This window comes from Notothenia coriiceps, unplaced genomic scaffold (genome assembly GCF_000735185.1).
Source record: "Notothenia coriiceps isolate Sejong01 unplaced genomic scaffold, NC01 NC01_scaffold00037244, whole genome shotgun sequence".
Classification (NCBI taxonomy): domain Eukaryota; kingdom Metazoa; phylum Chordata; class Actinopteri; order Perciformes; family Nototheniidae; genus Notothenia; species Notothenia coriiceps.
This window is the reverse complement of record NW_011369945.1, coordinates 21,114,473-21,131,075: the sequence shown is the minus strand read 5'-3', so window position 1 is coordinate 21,131,075 and position 16,603 is coordinate 21,114,473. Positions and strand designations below refer to the sequence as shown.

Here is a 16,603-nt window from a genome sequence, read left to right as displayed (position 1 = left end):
TGGTTATCTTTGTTTTTTACATTTCGTCTAATAAAGTGGTAAGGGGAAATATTCAAACATTTGAAATGTATTGTTAGGCAGCTAATTACATGACTTGAATTAATTCAAAAGAGCCTGTTGTGATTGTAGTCAATTATCAATAAAATACAGAAGGCAATGGAACTTCAATTCATGTTTAAATTTTGTATTGAATATGTATTAGTAAAGAAACCCCATGCCCACACCCACTACCCACCCCTAAATACCTAGGTGTAATATTTAATCTTAAAATCTGTTTATTACATATATATGTAGCCAACAGTAATATAACCACACACACTGTATCTGTTTATAATATCCTTATACTGTCTATAGTATAGACAGTATAAACGGTATTGACAGTATAGCGATAGTATGGTATACCATACTATCACTATACTGTCAATACCGTTTATACTGTACATACTTCATCTGTTTATAGCCTATTTATAATTATTCATTAATGTATTCATATCATGTAGACCAGGGGTCTCAAACTCAAATACACAGTGGGCCAAAATAAAAAAATCGGTACTAGTCGAGGGCCGGACTGGTTCAATGTTTATTGAATGAACTTATTGCACATATTAAACCTGGAACAAACAAAGCTTAAATTATTGCCTATAAAAACAACATTAAACATGAAATAATCAGTTGATTTCATTTCTTATGGCTCTATCTGCAGTTTTTCCGGAGTCATTTCTTATGATTATATTTTTCCACAGGCCAACAACAGCTTCAAAAAAACTCAGTGTGCTGCTCTGTGATGCTAGTTCAAGCCAGATACTTGGCATCTTGGGTGAAAGTTCATCAATGTTTGGGTTCAGGCTCTGAGCGGAGGAAACCCTCAGGATGGAGTGAAGGTGTGTGTGCAATATACCGGCGGGCCAGATCTAATAGTAATTAGAAATTATCCTGCAGGCCGGAATTAAATCCACTAAGGGCCTGATTTGGCCCCCGGGCCTTGAGTTTGACACATGTGGTGTAGACACTTGCACTGCTATTTTGCACTTCTGGTCAGATGCCAAACTCCGTTTCGTTACTAGTACCTGTACTATGTAATGACAATAAAGTTGAATCTGAATCTGATTAATAAAAGATCCCATGAGCATAAGAGTTTATTTAGGCTACCGAATGCTCCACTTTTTTAAAGAATTGTATACGCAAGAACAGATTTGTACAAAAAGGTTGACCCAGCTTGTATTATGAATCAATTTGCCATCATATTGATTTGCATAACAAAAAAATGTATGTTGACAAGTCCCAATAGCAATTATCTTGTTGCATGCAAACAATTAAGATGACAATTGCCAGACTTGTTTGTTTTGTGTCATTTAATTGTATTTTTGTTGATGGTGAGAGATATGATTTGAATTTACTGTCCCCTAGAGGCCGACTTGAAGAATTGAAGAAGTGAACATTGTTTTACATTTTACAACCATGCTTAACCTATTTTAAAATCTTCTTATCAGGCCTTTTTCACCCAAATAATTGAAAAGTTCATTTCTGGTAGCTGTCAACCCCTCGCCTTCGGTTCCACTGAGCTTCTCTGTTTCATACATCGCAATATGATATGCTCCACATTTTTTTCGCAGTTCTTACACTCTTGACTGTCTATTTTTACCTTACGGACATAGTGCCAGTTAATCCTTTGCCAATCCATCCTAATGTGAGTGGTTTGCATTTGAATGGGTAGACTACCTATGTACCCGCTATAATTTTGGACCAATCAGGAGGCACGCACGACGTTTGCGAAAGAACTCTATGACGTAATACGTTGATGTTATGACTTGTGTATTGCGGAAATGAGGTGATAAGCCAAATGTTGCTCATGAATTTCACGAGGAACGGATGAAAGACGGTTTCAGTGGAAAGGTAGGATAAAGATTTATGATCGTGATTGATTGATTCTGATTTGACCTGTGTTATTTCACTAAAGAACAGCTATATTAAGAGTGAGCCTCGGGACATTAGCTGACTTACTATGACAACAACAATGCCTCGGTTGAAATTGGAATACCAGTCCAAGTTCTGACTTTTATTCTGTTGTTCTACTGATGTATTTATTTTATCATAGCTGTAATGTTACTATCATAGTCCCAGTCTTTTAAATGACTAACCCAGCTAGCTGTGCGATTAGCATACATGGCTTAATAGAAACTAAATAATCAGCAACATTGAGAGCTAGCTTTAGCCTACCAGACCGCAGGTGGTTCAGCACATCCACATGCAACTCAAAAAGAGGCGGAATTTCAAATAATATATTGTCACTCTTTTAAAAATAATCTGTTGCTAACACTTCCCTTTAACGTTACGTGTACATGATATGCACATATATGCTTTATAATGTGGTCAGAGCAGCTGGCTGATGTTCGGTGTTTTGCACGAGGACAATCAGACAACTTGGGCGTTTGATCTGATGGGTCTTTATTTCTTATACAAGAATAATTATTTGACTGACAACGTATGGGATTAGTGTAACACAACAGGTGTCTGGAGGACAAATAATTATTGTGTCCATGTATAAACCGTCGTGTTACTGGGAGTGCAAATTACCCGCACCTCCCTAACAGGTTAATCTAGACGCAATTATAGTTTTTTGTTCGTTTTTTTTGGCTGATCACTGATTATAACTGCAGTTTACTTCATGTCCATGCCTGCATTTGCCACCTGTCCATGTCAAAACAAGTATACATGTTTCACTTCAATGCAGAGGCATTTTCCTCTAATTATTTAAATTGTCTAAATGAACAAGGCTAATAGATTAGCATTAATCTGTGAAAGCCTCTTCACAGTAGCATGCGTAGGAACACTGATGTAACCACAGTGTTAATCGAATGTGGTGCAGCCGCAGCTCTTTGAACTGGCGTCCAGTTAGTGTGATGCTGTGAATTTAATAAGTGGCCTCTGAATGCAGCACACAGACGATAAGCAACCAGCCACACATTCCCATCTGGCCTCAAAACTAACAAGAGACCTTCTTCACCCTCGTCTGTCTTTGTCTCCTTTCCAGGTTGCTGTTCAGCTGATGAGGGCTTGCCTGTTCAGCCCTGTGTGTCACCCTCCGTTGCCATGGCAACACCGTATTATCCCACATTCCTGGTCCTTCTTTTTGTTACCTCCATCACTCTCTTACTTCTGACTCTCCTGCCCTCTGTTTCCCCATCTACCTCCTCTCCCCCCTCCTCTCCCCCCTCTCCTTGGCCCTCACCCTCCTGCGGCCTGGGTCAGTCCTGGGCCGTCCGGCTACACTCTGACCCAGATCATGAGGAAGAAGACGGTGAACTGAGCTCTGTGAACCTGGATGTGATAGCAAACAGGGTACGCTACAGCTCATAAACATTTACAGCCAACACTTTAGTCTTTTCTATATAGTGTTTCTGTGAATTCTCCCAAAAGTCAGGGATGATTAAAAACAGGGGTTTTGCTTTATGCTGAGTCCTCCCCATCTGTATCCTGTTTTCTGCAACAAACCCATTTATCTGCAGGGAATACTGAAGTTTGGTTAGGGAAAAACAAGGTGCTCGCTTTTAGAAATATTGTCCTAGTTTAATTTATCATCTCTGCATCCCAGGTAGCAGAGCAGGCTGGGCTGAAGAACCAGGGCCAGGTTGGACAGCTGAAAGGCCACTACCTGCTGTGTTCTGAAAAGCCTGGATCTGTAGCTAGTGTTTGGAGCAGGAGTGTCCGGCCTGGGGACATCCTGGCAGCCCACCCTCATGTCCTGTGGTACTCTCAGGAGCGAGTGCTGAGCCGCTCGAAGAGATCAATGGCCTTCAACGACCCCAACTACCCTAAACAGTGGCATCTGGTAAGAATCTAGGCTATTATTGTTCTTTGTAACAGTCTAGCTAACTGGTATTTATCTATACACACAATGAAAATGATGTCCGCTGAAAGTGAAGTCACACTAGATGATATCAATTTGTCTCATGTCTGCATGTAATATTTGACTAAGTTGTAACTTTTTGAACAATAAGTCTCTTTTGTAACTCCTCAATCAGTATACAAAGTACTAAGTGAAGAGTGCAGGGACAGTACATCCTGTTGCACCTTCTATTACATTTCTTAACATACAGCATCCTGTATGTATAAAGGGCTAGGTAAGGTGGAAATATACACATGAGAGTTCACGTTACTGATCATTATCCAGGGTGATTTTATTCATTTTTCTTTTTCAACCATAAAGGTACTTTTGAGGTACAGAATCTCCTTCTCCATGGAGTCATAGTCAAGATAGGAACCATAACAAAAAAAACATCAGACAACCGAAATATTTTAAGGAAATGAAAATACTCTGTTGTGATGCTTATGCTTATCTTTGCACCACCGCAAAGTAGACACGGGAAATACCTGTACTTATTGGAATTCATTCCTTCACTGTTTGCCGTCTTCTTGTTTCCCTTATTTGTTTTGGCAGCACAATTTCAGAAGTAAAGGCATGGATGTCAACGTGACAGGGGTGTGGGAGCGTAACATCACTGGCCAAGGAGTCACAGTGGTGGTGGTAGATGACGGGGTGGAGCACACCCACCAGGATATCCAGTCTAACTATGTAAGTGGAAACAAAAGGTTATTCCACACTATGAACAATGGACCGCAAATATTTAATGTTAAATCTAAGTGAGCTGTGTGTCCTGCTGTCATGGCTGAATATGAAGCAATTTGAATGTTTGGAAGCATGACTGCAAGTGTCCTTTTTACCTCATGGTTACTTAAAGCAGAGCAGTACAGAGAATACATTTAATCTAAACTAAATTCAATTATATTTCCTATTATAGTTCAGTGATTAACACAAATAATGTGTTGTGAGAGTTTCTCATTGTAGTAGCAGTTTTTTTCTAACTGTGTCTACTGCACCAAGTCTGAATTGAATTGCAACCTTATCATTGCTGTGCAAACCAGACATTCAATAACAACTTCTCTACCCTCTTAGAGTCCTGAGGGCAGTTATGACTTGAATTCCGATGACCCCGACCCCATGCCTCACCCAGACCCCCACAGCGACAACCACCACGGGACGCGATGTGCCGGAGAGATCGCAGCCGTTCCCAACAACAGTTTCTGTGCTGTGGGGGTGGCCTACGGCAGCAAGGTGGCAGGTAAAGACTTTTTGGAATATTAAACTTGGTCTTCCTAATGTAAATAACCCAAGAAAGTGACAGAAGCTAAAACGTTGGGTTAGCAATTGCGTGGTAAAACATGTCTCCCTTGTTGTTTTTGTTCAGGAATCAGAGTCCTGGACGGCCCACTGACAGACAGCCTGGAGGCCATAGCCTTCAACAAGCACTACCAGATCAACGATATTTACAGCTGCAGGTAACAAACACCTCTCTTTTGAATCCCTGGTATTTATTTAACTAGGCAAGTTGCTTTTCTAACAGTAAACATTTAACAGTAAAATATCAGGAAAAATATCACATATGTTCATTTGCCACTTATTCAACAAAGCTCTTAAAGCCTTTGTTTGCTCTTAATTTGAGGTCTGTTATATTTAAGTGCTATCTTTTACTATGCCATATTACATTATGAGGCAAATCTTGCTTGGAATCTGATTGTGGCTCAATTCTCCTCTAGTTGGGGTCCAGATGATGATGGACACACTGTGGATGGACCCCATCCCCTGGGCAAGGTAAGAAAAAGGACGATTGTGTGGATGTTGTCCTGCAGGAGGCAGTGCACTGCAACTGATCGTTTACAGCAGTAGAGTAGCCATGTAGAAAAACTCCAAAGTACAAACTTCCCTCTTCTTATCACAGCATGACCATTGTTTTCATCCTCAGGCGGCGCTGCAGCACGGGGTGATTGCAGGCAGACAAGGCTTCGGCAGCATCTTTGTGGTTGCTAGTGGCAACGGAGGTCAATACAACGACAACTGCAACTATGACGGCTACGCCAACTCCATCTACACCATCACTATCGGTAAGACGCAGAGGACGCTAAAGTGTGTATGTGTTTTGGATGTGGATATTTGGGCATCGGGCCATCAATAATTATTTTGTGTGTTTGTATTTTGTAGGTGCGGTTGATGAGCAAGGAAAAAAGCCCTTCTACGCTGAAGAGTGTGCATCCATGCTGGCTGTCACATTCAGCAGCGGGGGAAACAAGCTGAGGAGCATTGTAGGTCACACACACACGCACGCACGCACGCACGCACGCACGCACGCACGCACGCACGCACGCACGCACGCACGCACACACACACACAGTCTGGCTTAAGAATCAACAGGGATGCAGGAAATCAATGAAGTAGGTGTCATGAAGTGATTTTTGGAGTTGGTCTAATCCAGGTTAATAAGGGTGTTTTCTGTTCGAATTCAACTTGAACAACTATACAAGGTTAACAACTATAAAATGCATTTACTTTATCCAAGTTGGACAGAGTATACATTTATGTGAAATCTGGTGACCATGTTAATATATCGTTAAACAGAGGTTTGGTTGACCTAATATCTCAGGTTAGCATTTCCTTAAATGTTAAAAGTCTTTCTATTCATGACATTTTATTCCAAGTTAACAAATAGTTACTTCTCTAACATATAATTACTTCTCTATGTGCTTCTGTGACACCTGAGAAGATAAATGAACGTACACAGTAAAGTGCTGCTGTCAGTCACAGGAGTTTCATTTCCTCATATTAGTTTATGTAGAGAGTCACAGTGAAACGGCAACTTCCAGCTTCTCGTTCAAAAACCCTCCGACATTTGTAACAAAGCTAATGACTTAAAATACTATACTATATTTTGTTTATAATTTCCCTTTGTAAAAAACTTGAACCCAGCGGTTCACTGGTTTTTATGAGTGTTATGACAAGTAACTTCCTCAAAGTCCATTATCATTTTTCCTATTTTAACAATGGAGCAATTGGTTGTATTTTTTCCATGAAGTCCGCAACATGACATGTACCCAGTTCAGTGTGGTCTGCAAACCTTCATTTTATTGATTGTGACAAATGTTTAAAAAGTCATGAGCAGCACCACATCAGGAAGACAAGATGCTATTTTTATCTGAAGCGATGACGAGGGATGATGGCTGGAGTAAAGGCCGGTCGAAGCCACTTATTTTCTGTTTGTGAGTGTTACCATCGCAACACAGTTTTGCCCTGGGTTGTCATTGCCTGGAAGAGAAGAGCTTAGCCAGGATGGGCTCTCTCACGAGAAATCTGATCAATCAATGACCGCCAAGTGCTTACCACACTCTACCCACTAGTGTATTCATCTTAAGAAGCCATTTAGAGTCCAACAAGAACAGCTGCCTTCATGAATGAGCTTTATGTCAGTCTGTAAAGTCTGGGATTGTCATAAAATAGGAGTTTTCCATCCATGATCGGTATTGGAAATTGTCCTGATGGCAGCTTGTGCATTTTATTTTCAAAAAGGTTCCTGTCAGATTGATGCTGATCCATTGATGTTATTCTAGAGACTAATCCAGCAATCATCCTTGATTATGCTAGCGCTAAGAAAGAAAAACAAGGGATAACATATAATACATTAACAGAGAGAGATTTTAGTTTTTTTAGACACCCTGTAAATCAAGTTAAAGCCTCATGGGGATTACAATCTTGTTTCAAGAGTAATGGATTCACTAATTCAATATAAGGTCACATTTGGGAATTAAGAAAACAACGTCTAGCCTCCAGAGGCATTACATTACATTACATTACATTACATTACATTACATTGCATTTAGCTGACGCTTTTATCCAAAGCGACTTACAATAAGTGCATTCGACCAGGAAGATACAACCTTTAAGAAAACAGAATCATATAAGTACATCAGGTTTCATAGAGCCNACAGCTGTTGGGAAAGGGCCACACGTCTCCTCATGTAAACACAGAAGGCTGAGAATTCTTCAACCTCACATCGCTACGGTCCTAATGTGTGTACCAGAGGGTTGTGTACATAGAGGACAGTGTACATGGAAGACATATGAGATGTCTATGGTCATGTACACCTTGCATATTGGTGGATATTACTGTCTACTAGATGCCCCACACATTGAGTCAAACCTGTAATCTCTTCCATTAATCCTTCCTCTCCTACCTTTGTTCAGTTCAACCACTATGTAACTCGTTTTTATTAGAGGTAGACCAAATACACCGGGTTGTTTAATGCCATTTCAAGATTAAATAATTAAGTTGTCTCTCAGAAACTGTCTTTAGTGCACTGAAACTTAATGACCTAGTGTAGACATAGATTTAGTTATTACATTATTTAAAAAAAAATGCAGACAGAAACAGTTTTTAATGAATAAATAAACGATCATTTAAGTTGATGTTATTTCTCAATTGTTAGTATTTATTAAAAGGTTGTTACTTATCTGATGCAAAAAAGACATGATATATATATCAGCCACCTTTTTTATTTTTTTATTTTTTAATAACAGCATTTGCCATTGAAAAAACCATAACAGTCGACCACTAATAGTCCCTGTACTGCTCTTCATTTGTACATCAATGTGTTTCTTTCCCTTTACATCCTTTCATCTCTTTAAAGGCTAGACCTCCCTAGGGCTTAAACCCCTCTCACACATGTTTTCCATGAACTGTACACAGACAGTGTTGACCTCTGGCCTCCTGCAGTAAATATACCGTTTTGTTAGGAGGGCTCTTTATGGCCCTGGCGCCTGATGAAGAGTTATTAGTTGTTAGTTTAGGTTGAGAACCTTTGTGCCTAAGCTTGTGTTGGATGTACCTTTAGGTTTGCATTCAATCAGCGGTTAATGTATACTTACACATGAGAGTGGCAGTTTGTGTAGACTCCTGCCAGAGCTGTTGCCACCCTTGTAGTGTGTTTGTTCTCTGCATAACGCTCCATGGTCGTACTCAGCCCATCCGTCTTTCCACAGGTGACGTCAGACTGGTCCATGCTGCAGGGGACCGGCTGTACGGAGGGCCACACTGGCACGTCTGCTGCGGCCCCCCTGGCGGCAGGAATGGTGGCCCTCATGCTGCAGGTCCGTCCCTGTCTCAGCTGGAGGGACGTGCAGCACATCATCACCTACACCGCCACCATGGTGAGACTCAGGACATGTGTCACTGCATAAGATGTTACTGTATACCCAGCTCGACAATGCAGAAGCTTTCTGCAGGTTTGTTTTTTGCTCAACTCAACTGGGACCCAAACATGCTGCTCAGTGCTGCTATTGGTCAAAAACTGCAGGCCACCTGACCTCAATTAAAAAATAATAATAAAATGAGTATTTCTCTTGGTTTATGTTTTTCCTGAGTCATTGAGTTTCCTGTAAAAGAAGAACATGTGATGATCACTTTTTTCAAACGATAGATTACTTCTTCTTCAGATTGATTGATTGAATTACTTTATTTTCAGGCCAATCCATTTATTGACTGATTGTTTTTCTCACAAATGTTGTGTTTAGTGTGTGATGTGTGTTCTCTATATCTCTATCTGTTCTTACAGTGTGACAACAGTGCAGACTGGAGGACGAACGGAGCTGGTTTCAACCACAGCCACCAGCACGGATTCGGTGTGCTCAATGCGTGGAGACTCGTCAACGCTGCTCAGGTATATAAGGACACACATCACCAGCTATTTTAGATTGGTTACTCAGCCATGGATCAATAATGTGTCCGGTGCTCCCAGAAGAAAAGCTTCCAAGATACTGGATCAAAGGAAAGGGGAATGTTCTTGTCGGTTGATCGTTTGAGTACCATGGTCTTTATGAAGACATAGACTTCACAAAGCATATTTATTTAGTTTTCTCTGTGTATAGGCTTCCTTGTTTTCCCTTATTTCTATCTTGAATCTTAGCCTCTACAATAAAGGCTCTTCAATATCTCCTTCCTTGTTGTTACTTGCTCTTATATATTTTGGAGTGCCTGCATTGCATTCCTGTTTACCATGATGTTAAAATTCCTTCCACACGTTGTCTCTCTTCTCTGTCTCAGGTATGGGAGTCAGTGCCGTTTCTTGTGTCCTATCAGAGCTCAGTAATAAAAGAAGAGCAGCGCATCCCAGCTTATCCCGGCGAGATGATCCTCACCTGGAAAGGTAACCCACCACTCCTCTCTCCCTCCCTCCCTCTCTCCCTCGCTCCCCCGCCTGGTATTGGACAGCTGCCTGTTGAGTTTACACACTGCACCACAGCTGACTCCCTCCCTCCCTCCCTGCTCCTCACTCAGTCTGCCTCTCCTTATAAGGCAATGTTCTCTTGTTTGTTAGTTTCTGTGTCAACATTGAAATACTAGATGAGGTTTTTTCCAGATTCTTCCTTTAAAAAAAAACATCATCTGTCACTGTATTTTACAACTCTCCTCAGTTCCTTTTTGCTCTTCTCTTGCTCTGATTCTGTTATATTCCACTGTCTGTGTATGTGTTCTGTCTCTAACTTCCTCACACACTTTTTCACACATGGTGACCTCATTCTAGCAAAAGCCTTTTCCTCTACCTCGTCCGTTTTCCTCTCCTCACTCGATCTGTGTGTGTGTGTGTGTGTGTGTGTGTGTGTGTGTGTGTGTGTGTGTGTGTGTGTGTGTGTGTGTGTGTGTGTGTGTGTGTGTGTGTGTGTGTGTGTGTGTGTGTGCTACTGCAACAGGACTTTCTTAAAGACAAATTAGAGTTGCTGACAGTTGCAGAACGGACTCAAAAAATTTGTCTGGACTTAATTTAAAAAAGAAATGTCATCAAATCAAACTACTATAATAAACGTTTTTCCATTCGACCTCCTATTCAATCAGTCTTGGTCAAATCTCTGGCAGGCTGTTTGCCAGAGTTCAGCCTTCCTGTCATACTGCACTCAGCAGTGTTTGTTGTTGTAGTGCCTCTGAAGCCTTTCAAACTGCTGGACTTCCATGTGAACACAGTCGCTACAAATGTGTGTTGTTGTGTGCATGTTTGCCCGTAGCGACTGGCTTTATCCTAATCATGAAACCAGTCGAATCCACAGTATTGGATTGGATTACTGTGGAATGCCTTTAGCTGACGTATAAAATGATTCAGCAGTTGAACTGTGCGCTCCGCTCATAGATAATCTTGACAGCAAATATTGAGTTTATTATCAAACAAAGAGAAAGAATGGGATGGAATTTGTTCTGAAAATGAGAAAAACAGAGGACACAGTGTACCTCAGGGAGCACTACATTTCTCCTTTCTTGTCAAGAAAGTATGCTCAGAGCTTATAGTCACTTATAGATTTTATTAAAGCGGCCTGTCCTTCATAACAAATATTAATAATAGGCGCTGCTATTGCTCATGAAGCATTCATTCATTCCAAGCCGCTGCGTTCAACATGTCAAAGCTCCCTTGGGAAAGGTGCTGAACCACAAATGGCATGGCAAATGATTTGTGAGCGTGCATTTCTATTGATCCTTATGAGCAGGGGGCTTCTTGTTTGGCAGCCTCTTCCTCTCTATGAATGTGAATACTGTAGTGGTTGTAAAGACTAGAAAAAGGATAATATAAATGCACTCCATTAAAGTAATTGCCTTGTTGATTCAAGCAGTGAACATCTAGTTGGCTATGAGACCCCCAGGCTTCAACATGCCATGCCTTTTATCCAACTCTAACTTCAAATCATTAGCAGCAGTAGAAGAACAAATATTTGCTCAATCCCTGCCCTCTTTTTTTCTTTGTTTGCCCCTCCACTTTACTCATTTCCCATCCACTGTACTCGCCCTCTCAGTGCCTCTCCTCCACTGGTCTCCATCTCCTGACCGTCCCTCCCCTCCCTCTTTCTCTACATCTGTCCCCTGACTCTCTGTCTTTCATTCCACACCTCTGCTGTTTACACTGCTCACCCTGCTGCCCCCCCCCGCCCCGAGGACGCGTGCAGCCCTACATGGTCAGAGAGCAACACGGCTCATTAGCAGTCAGAGCCCGGGAAATACCAGACACTTACTTACAGGGGCAGGGCGGGGGGTGGTGAGGACCACTGACAGATATTTTTAAGAACAGAATGTAAAGAATAAACATCAAGAGTCTGATGCCAATTTGCCACTTTTTTACCCAGAATGCAACAATGTTCAAACTGATTTATTTTGAGGAGATCATCCTCTAATATCAGTTAATCCATCCATCCATTTTCTGATTCTTATCTTGGATAATTGGAAAACAGAATAAATTGCAATCTGTGTGCCATTAAAAAGTTCTCTAAAACAGGGTGATTGTTTCTAAAGATTTTAAATATTATGTTAAAATAATATTGAAGAGTAAAATGTACTCCCTCTCTCTCAGTCTCTGCTGCTGACCTGAAACACTCTGGAATGAAGACACTGGAACACGTGGCCGTTACCGTGACGTTAACCAACCCTTGCCGTGGCAACGTGGAAATCGTGTTGGTCTGCCCCAGCAATATGACGTCAGTCATCGGGGCACGCCGCGCAATCGACAGGTACAAACCCACACATTGATATCATTTGAGAACATTAAAACTTCACTTGTTCAAAAGCTAAGAGAAATCTATGTCTTATTTTAAAGGGGACCTATCATGCAAAATGCACTTTTTGATGTCTTTTATACATGAATATGTGTCCCCGCCCGGTGTGTATTTTGAGCAAAACACTTCATAGACATGTTTTAGGGCTGTACCCGAATATCCGAATATTCGTCCGTTGGAGTACTATTCAGGTTTCAATTTCGTTATTCGGATATTCGTTTTTTTATTTTTTATTTATTGAAATCTCCAATATCAACGTAAGAGCTTGTGCCTCTTCCGGGGGTGCTAACACTTAAGCATACACGTTATCGTTTACTTTCTCCGTCTTTATATGTAGATATTACTTTTTCACGTTGTATCCATAGCAACAACAACTTCCTGTCAACTACGCTAACTCTCCTTCAAAATAAAAGCATGTCCATACAAAATAGAAAGCCAAGCCAAATTACACTTAAGACATATACAACTGCAACGAAAGTAACAAACACAATGCAATATCCTTTTCAATTTCAAAGAACACAAATTGGGTTGTATTCATTAACAAATAGCTATAAAACAACAATACTCTAGAATAACAAAAAGAATACCGTGAATAAACCAAAATACACGTGTCGAAGCGGTTCGCTGCTGATTACTACGCGCGCGGAACGAATATTCGAATATTCGCTGCTGATTACTACCGAATATCCGGAGCCCGAAAAATGGTATTCGGGGCAGCCCTAACATGTTTTTTATATATTTGTATATATCTGAGACCTACAGTATGCTATTGCCTAAAAATAGCATGATAGGTGACCTTTAATAGGAGGATGAGATTTAGGTTTTATAGACACAAAGGGAAATCAGCAATAATCCCACATAACTGTACGTCAGATGTTAAAAGGATAGACTGGATCGTTACAAGGAAGTTTGTATGAGGTGCTCATCCATAGTCAGTGTATTACAATGTATTATACATTGCACAACAAAGGTGTAGCTGGATTTATCGCTGTCTCCTTTTGCTCGTTTGTTTGTGTTATTGTGGATCTTTGGTGAATACAAACTAACCCCTTTAAAACACGTAAAGTCCCACAGCAACACAAACAAAACCCATCGAGGCAGAGGTAGACCAGATACTCAGTCTCATGTAAAGTAAAATTACTGGGGTTTACTTTTTTAAATGAGTGTGACGGCTTCATCGCGAGCATAGCCTTCAGTTCATCACTGGAAAAGGGTTTTTCTGACGGCTCAGGTGTTGAGGTGGAAATATACCTACCTCGTATAACCTCACAAAAATCTGAACTATCCCTTTAAAGTATAATCTAATAAAGTTGTATATTTGTGTTTTTGTACACAGAGACTCTTCAGGCTACCAGGACTGGACCTTCTCTACTGTGCGCTGCTGGGGAGAGGAGGCTGAAGGCCAGTACATCATCAAGATATCTGACCACAGTAAGACACAGTCACACAACTGACATGTCCCCATTTCTGTCATTTTGTTTCATTGTGACCTCATGTACACCCCTGCCCACACTGACCCTTCTCTCTGCTTCTGTAGAGGAGCCATCCGTTGAGAAGTGTGCCTCTGTGGGGTTCTTGAAGCAGTGGCAGTTGACTCTGTATGGTTCCTCTATGACTTTCAGCGAGGTCAAGGAGAGGCAGAGGTAAGAACACGCTGCCATCTGGACATCTTCAGTTTTGTTGAACGCCTGTTTTCCCTGGATTTGTGCTTTGTTTTTTATTCCCATTTGAAATCGTTGTAGCATACTGATTTGATTCAGAGAATTTTAATTTGCAAAATTCAGAAAGATGATTTTTAACATGTGTAACATTTTTTTTTTTTATTGTTCTGTCTTTTTTTTTTAAAGTATTCCAGTAATGTATGTTGCATGTTTTTAATTTGATTGTATTTACTTGTTTAAAATGAAATGAGTTTTAGGTTGACTTATAAAATATGTCCAGGGACTACAGATGAAAAATATCTTCTTGGCTAACTCTGGCACACTCAATGTTAATTAGTGCGCTGTCCCTGTTAAATAAATAAAATACAAATAAATGATCTGCTTGTTGATTGGCTGTTCATTGATTGACAGGCTGGTGGAAGAGGCTATGAGTGGAAAGTTTCTGGACAGCAGCTTCTCTCTGCCCTGCCCTCCAGGCCTGGACATCCCTCCAGAAATCATCAGCCCCTTCACCTCCAACAGCCTCAAGGTAAACCGTTCACTTTTGACCATGTCTCTGTCTTTCTCTTTAATATGTATGTCTTCACAGAATAAAACCAATAGTTCTGATACTGGGAAATTAAAAAATGTTCATACTGACTCACTATGTCAGACATGTCAGGAATACGCCTCATTACATTAAAGGTCAATTCCAGGTTACTATGGAAAACATTATTTATTTTTCCTTTTTTGTGGATATTATTTCAAAGGAGCAGGTCTAGACCTCAGATGTGTATGCTATATAACCATAACCTCTCATTTGAAACCTTATACATCTGTGACATTGGGGGATAGACGCTGGCTGGCCAGAAGTTCTCCCTGCCAGTTACTTTGTGTTAAAAAACAAACAAATAATGCTCACCTTCATTTAGATTTGGATGTGAAATTTGACATTGTGAGAGTAAAAGTGAATTAGGTAAACCCATGCATCTTTGAAGAAGTATTAAAGTGTTTTGCCAACCTTATAGCAAAGATGAAAATCAATCCCATAGACCTTCAGTAATAGATCCCCAGCTAAACCACACCAGAAAGGAATACTTGGGTCACATTCGATCATCCATTTGACTTTCTAGTTCCCTCTTTTGTAACCGTTCTTTCTTTTTATCTTGAACCACCTCCACACATGCATCCTTCAGTGATTTATGTGACCCAGCTTTAGTGATTTACGTTCTCGCTCCGTCTCTCTGCTTGTTTTCCTTTCCAGTTCCTGCTGTTGCTGGGCTGCTTTGCTCTCTTCTGGTCACTCTACTACACACTGGAGGTCACGCTGGCCCACATGGACCTCAGGGGCCTCCTCTGCCTGCGCAAAAGACGGGTCCAGGGCCAACGGGCCAGGGCGGGGCGCCGGGGGAGAGGAGTGGAGGAGGCATTGCCAGAGGAGGAGGAAGTTAAGGTGGAAGAGGAGCAGGACTCCGGGGTGGAGTTGCATGCAGTGTTTGCATCCGAGACCCAAGTGCCGCTTTTAAATGGAGACTGGCCGGCAACATAGCATTGAGCCAAACAATGGGGCCATATCCCGTCTCTCTCTCTTTGCTCATTGGACGTCTCAGGCTCTCACTATCTTCTCCAAACATATTCAGCCTCTAGTCAACTGTATCTGAGGTGCAGATGGAGTTGACTGAGAAGTGGACCTTTTGTCTGTATTCTCCAAACACGTGGCCTTTTATGAAAATCTTACTTTGCGGCAATGTGAGTATGTGTTGGGCAGTGGGTGTTCTTGTGCACCTGTCATAATAACTAAGTAAAAATGAAATAAGGACAATCCTTTTTAAAGTGGGGATATTAAGCCGGTCCTGGGGTTACATTTCCCATCAGGATTAGGTTTGGGTTAGAGTCAGGCATGAACTGGAGAGGGACCTTATATGGTTTAAAGGGACAATTTACTTCCGAGTTAAACGAAACATTTTAAAATCTGAGAAAAGTCTTGATGATTTAAGTAAATCAGGGCCGCCTTTTATTAAAATTGCAAAACTGTATCAGATCATCTGTTTACACACTCTCATACAACGTTTAAGTTCAGTAAGCATACTCCAACCTCGTATTTAACCAGTATAGCTCACTACTTCTCAAACGCAGCCACTTTTTGAGACCTGTGGAAACACTCCGCTGAACAGTCTTCCCCTTGCACAGGCACACTACTCATTGTCCAAGTTGGAAGTGTCTTAAATGCCGCCCCCTTTAATTTTTTCATCAAGACCTTTCGCTCTACCAGAACTCAAGGTAACACAGGGTGAGTAATTGATATAGTATTATGAGGTTGAAGTGTTCCTTTAACGTGTCAGTACAATTGCATGTTTGCATGCGTGAAAGGGTAAATACAGAATGGTCTGTGTACATGTGTTCCCATGGAAGAACTGAGCTAAGATGGGTGGGATTTACTTCTAGTGGGGGTAATCAAACCAAGAGAAAGATGGTTGGTTTCAAAAAAATGTGGTGTGTGTGTGCACTGTGTGTGTGCACTGTGTGTGCACTGTGTGTGTGCACTGTGTGT

General features: G+C 41.1%; 1 protein-coding gene across 1 annotated transcript; it reads left to right on the top strand.

The window, feature by feature from the left end:
* The first annotated feature begins 1,809 nt into the window (after positions 1-1,809).
* pcsk7 (proprotein convertase subtilisin/kexin type 7) lies at positions 1,810-16,603 on the top strand. The gene is made up of 17 exons (XM_010793886.1): positions 1,810-1,893; positions 3,032-3,339; positions 3,593-3,829; positions 4,439-4,573; positions 4,955-5,120; positions 5,247-5,337; positions 5,596-5,650; positions 5,802-5,940; positions 6,038-6,138; positions 8,867-9,034; positions 9,439-9,543; positions 9,927-10,029; positions 12,211-12,367; positions 13,749-13,843; positions 13,950-14,055; positions 14,485-14,602; positions 15,317-16,603. Exons 2-17 carry the CDS (start codon positions 3,091-3,093, stop codon positions 15,599-15,601), a joined length of 2,310 nt encoding a protein of 769 aa, XP_010792188.1. The 5' UTR covers positions 1,810-1,893; positions 3,032-3,090; the 3' UTR covers positions 15,602-16,603.

What these genes read in the sequence shown, in the direction of transcription:
- pcsk7 (XM_010793886.1), top strand. Translation starts at nt 3,091, where the DNA reads ATGGCAACACCGTATTATCCCACATTCCTGGTCCTTCTTTTTGTTACC. An exon ending in ACCCTAAACAGTGGCATCTG is followed by an intron (nt 3,830 to 4,438) that starts GTAAGAATCTAG and finishes TTGTTTTGGCAG; the next exon opens with CACAATTTCAGAAGTAAAGG. An exon ending in GAAACAAGCTGAGGAGCATT is followed by an intron (nt 6,139 to 8,866) that starts GTAGGTCACACA and finishes GTCTTTCCACAG; the next exon opens with GTGACGTCAGACTGGTCCAT.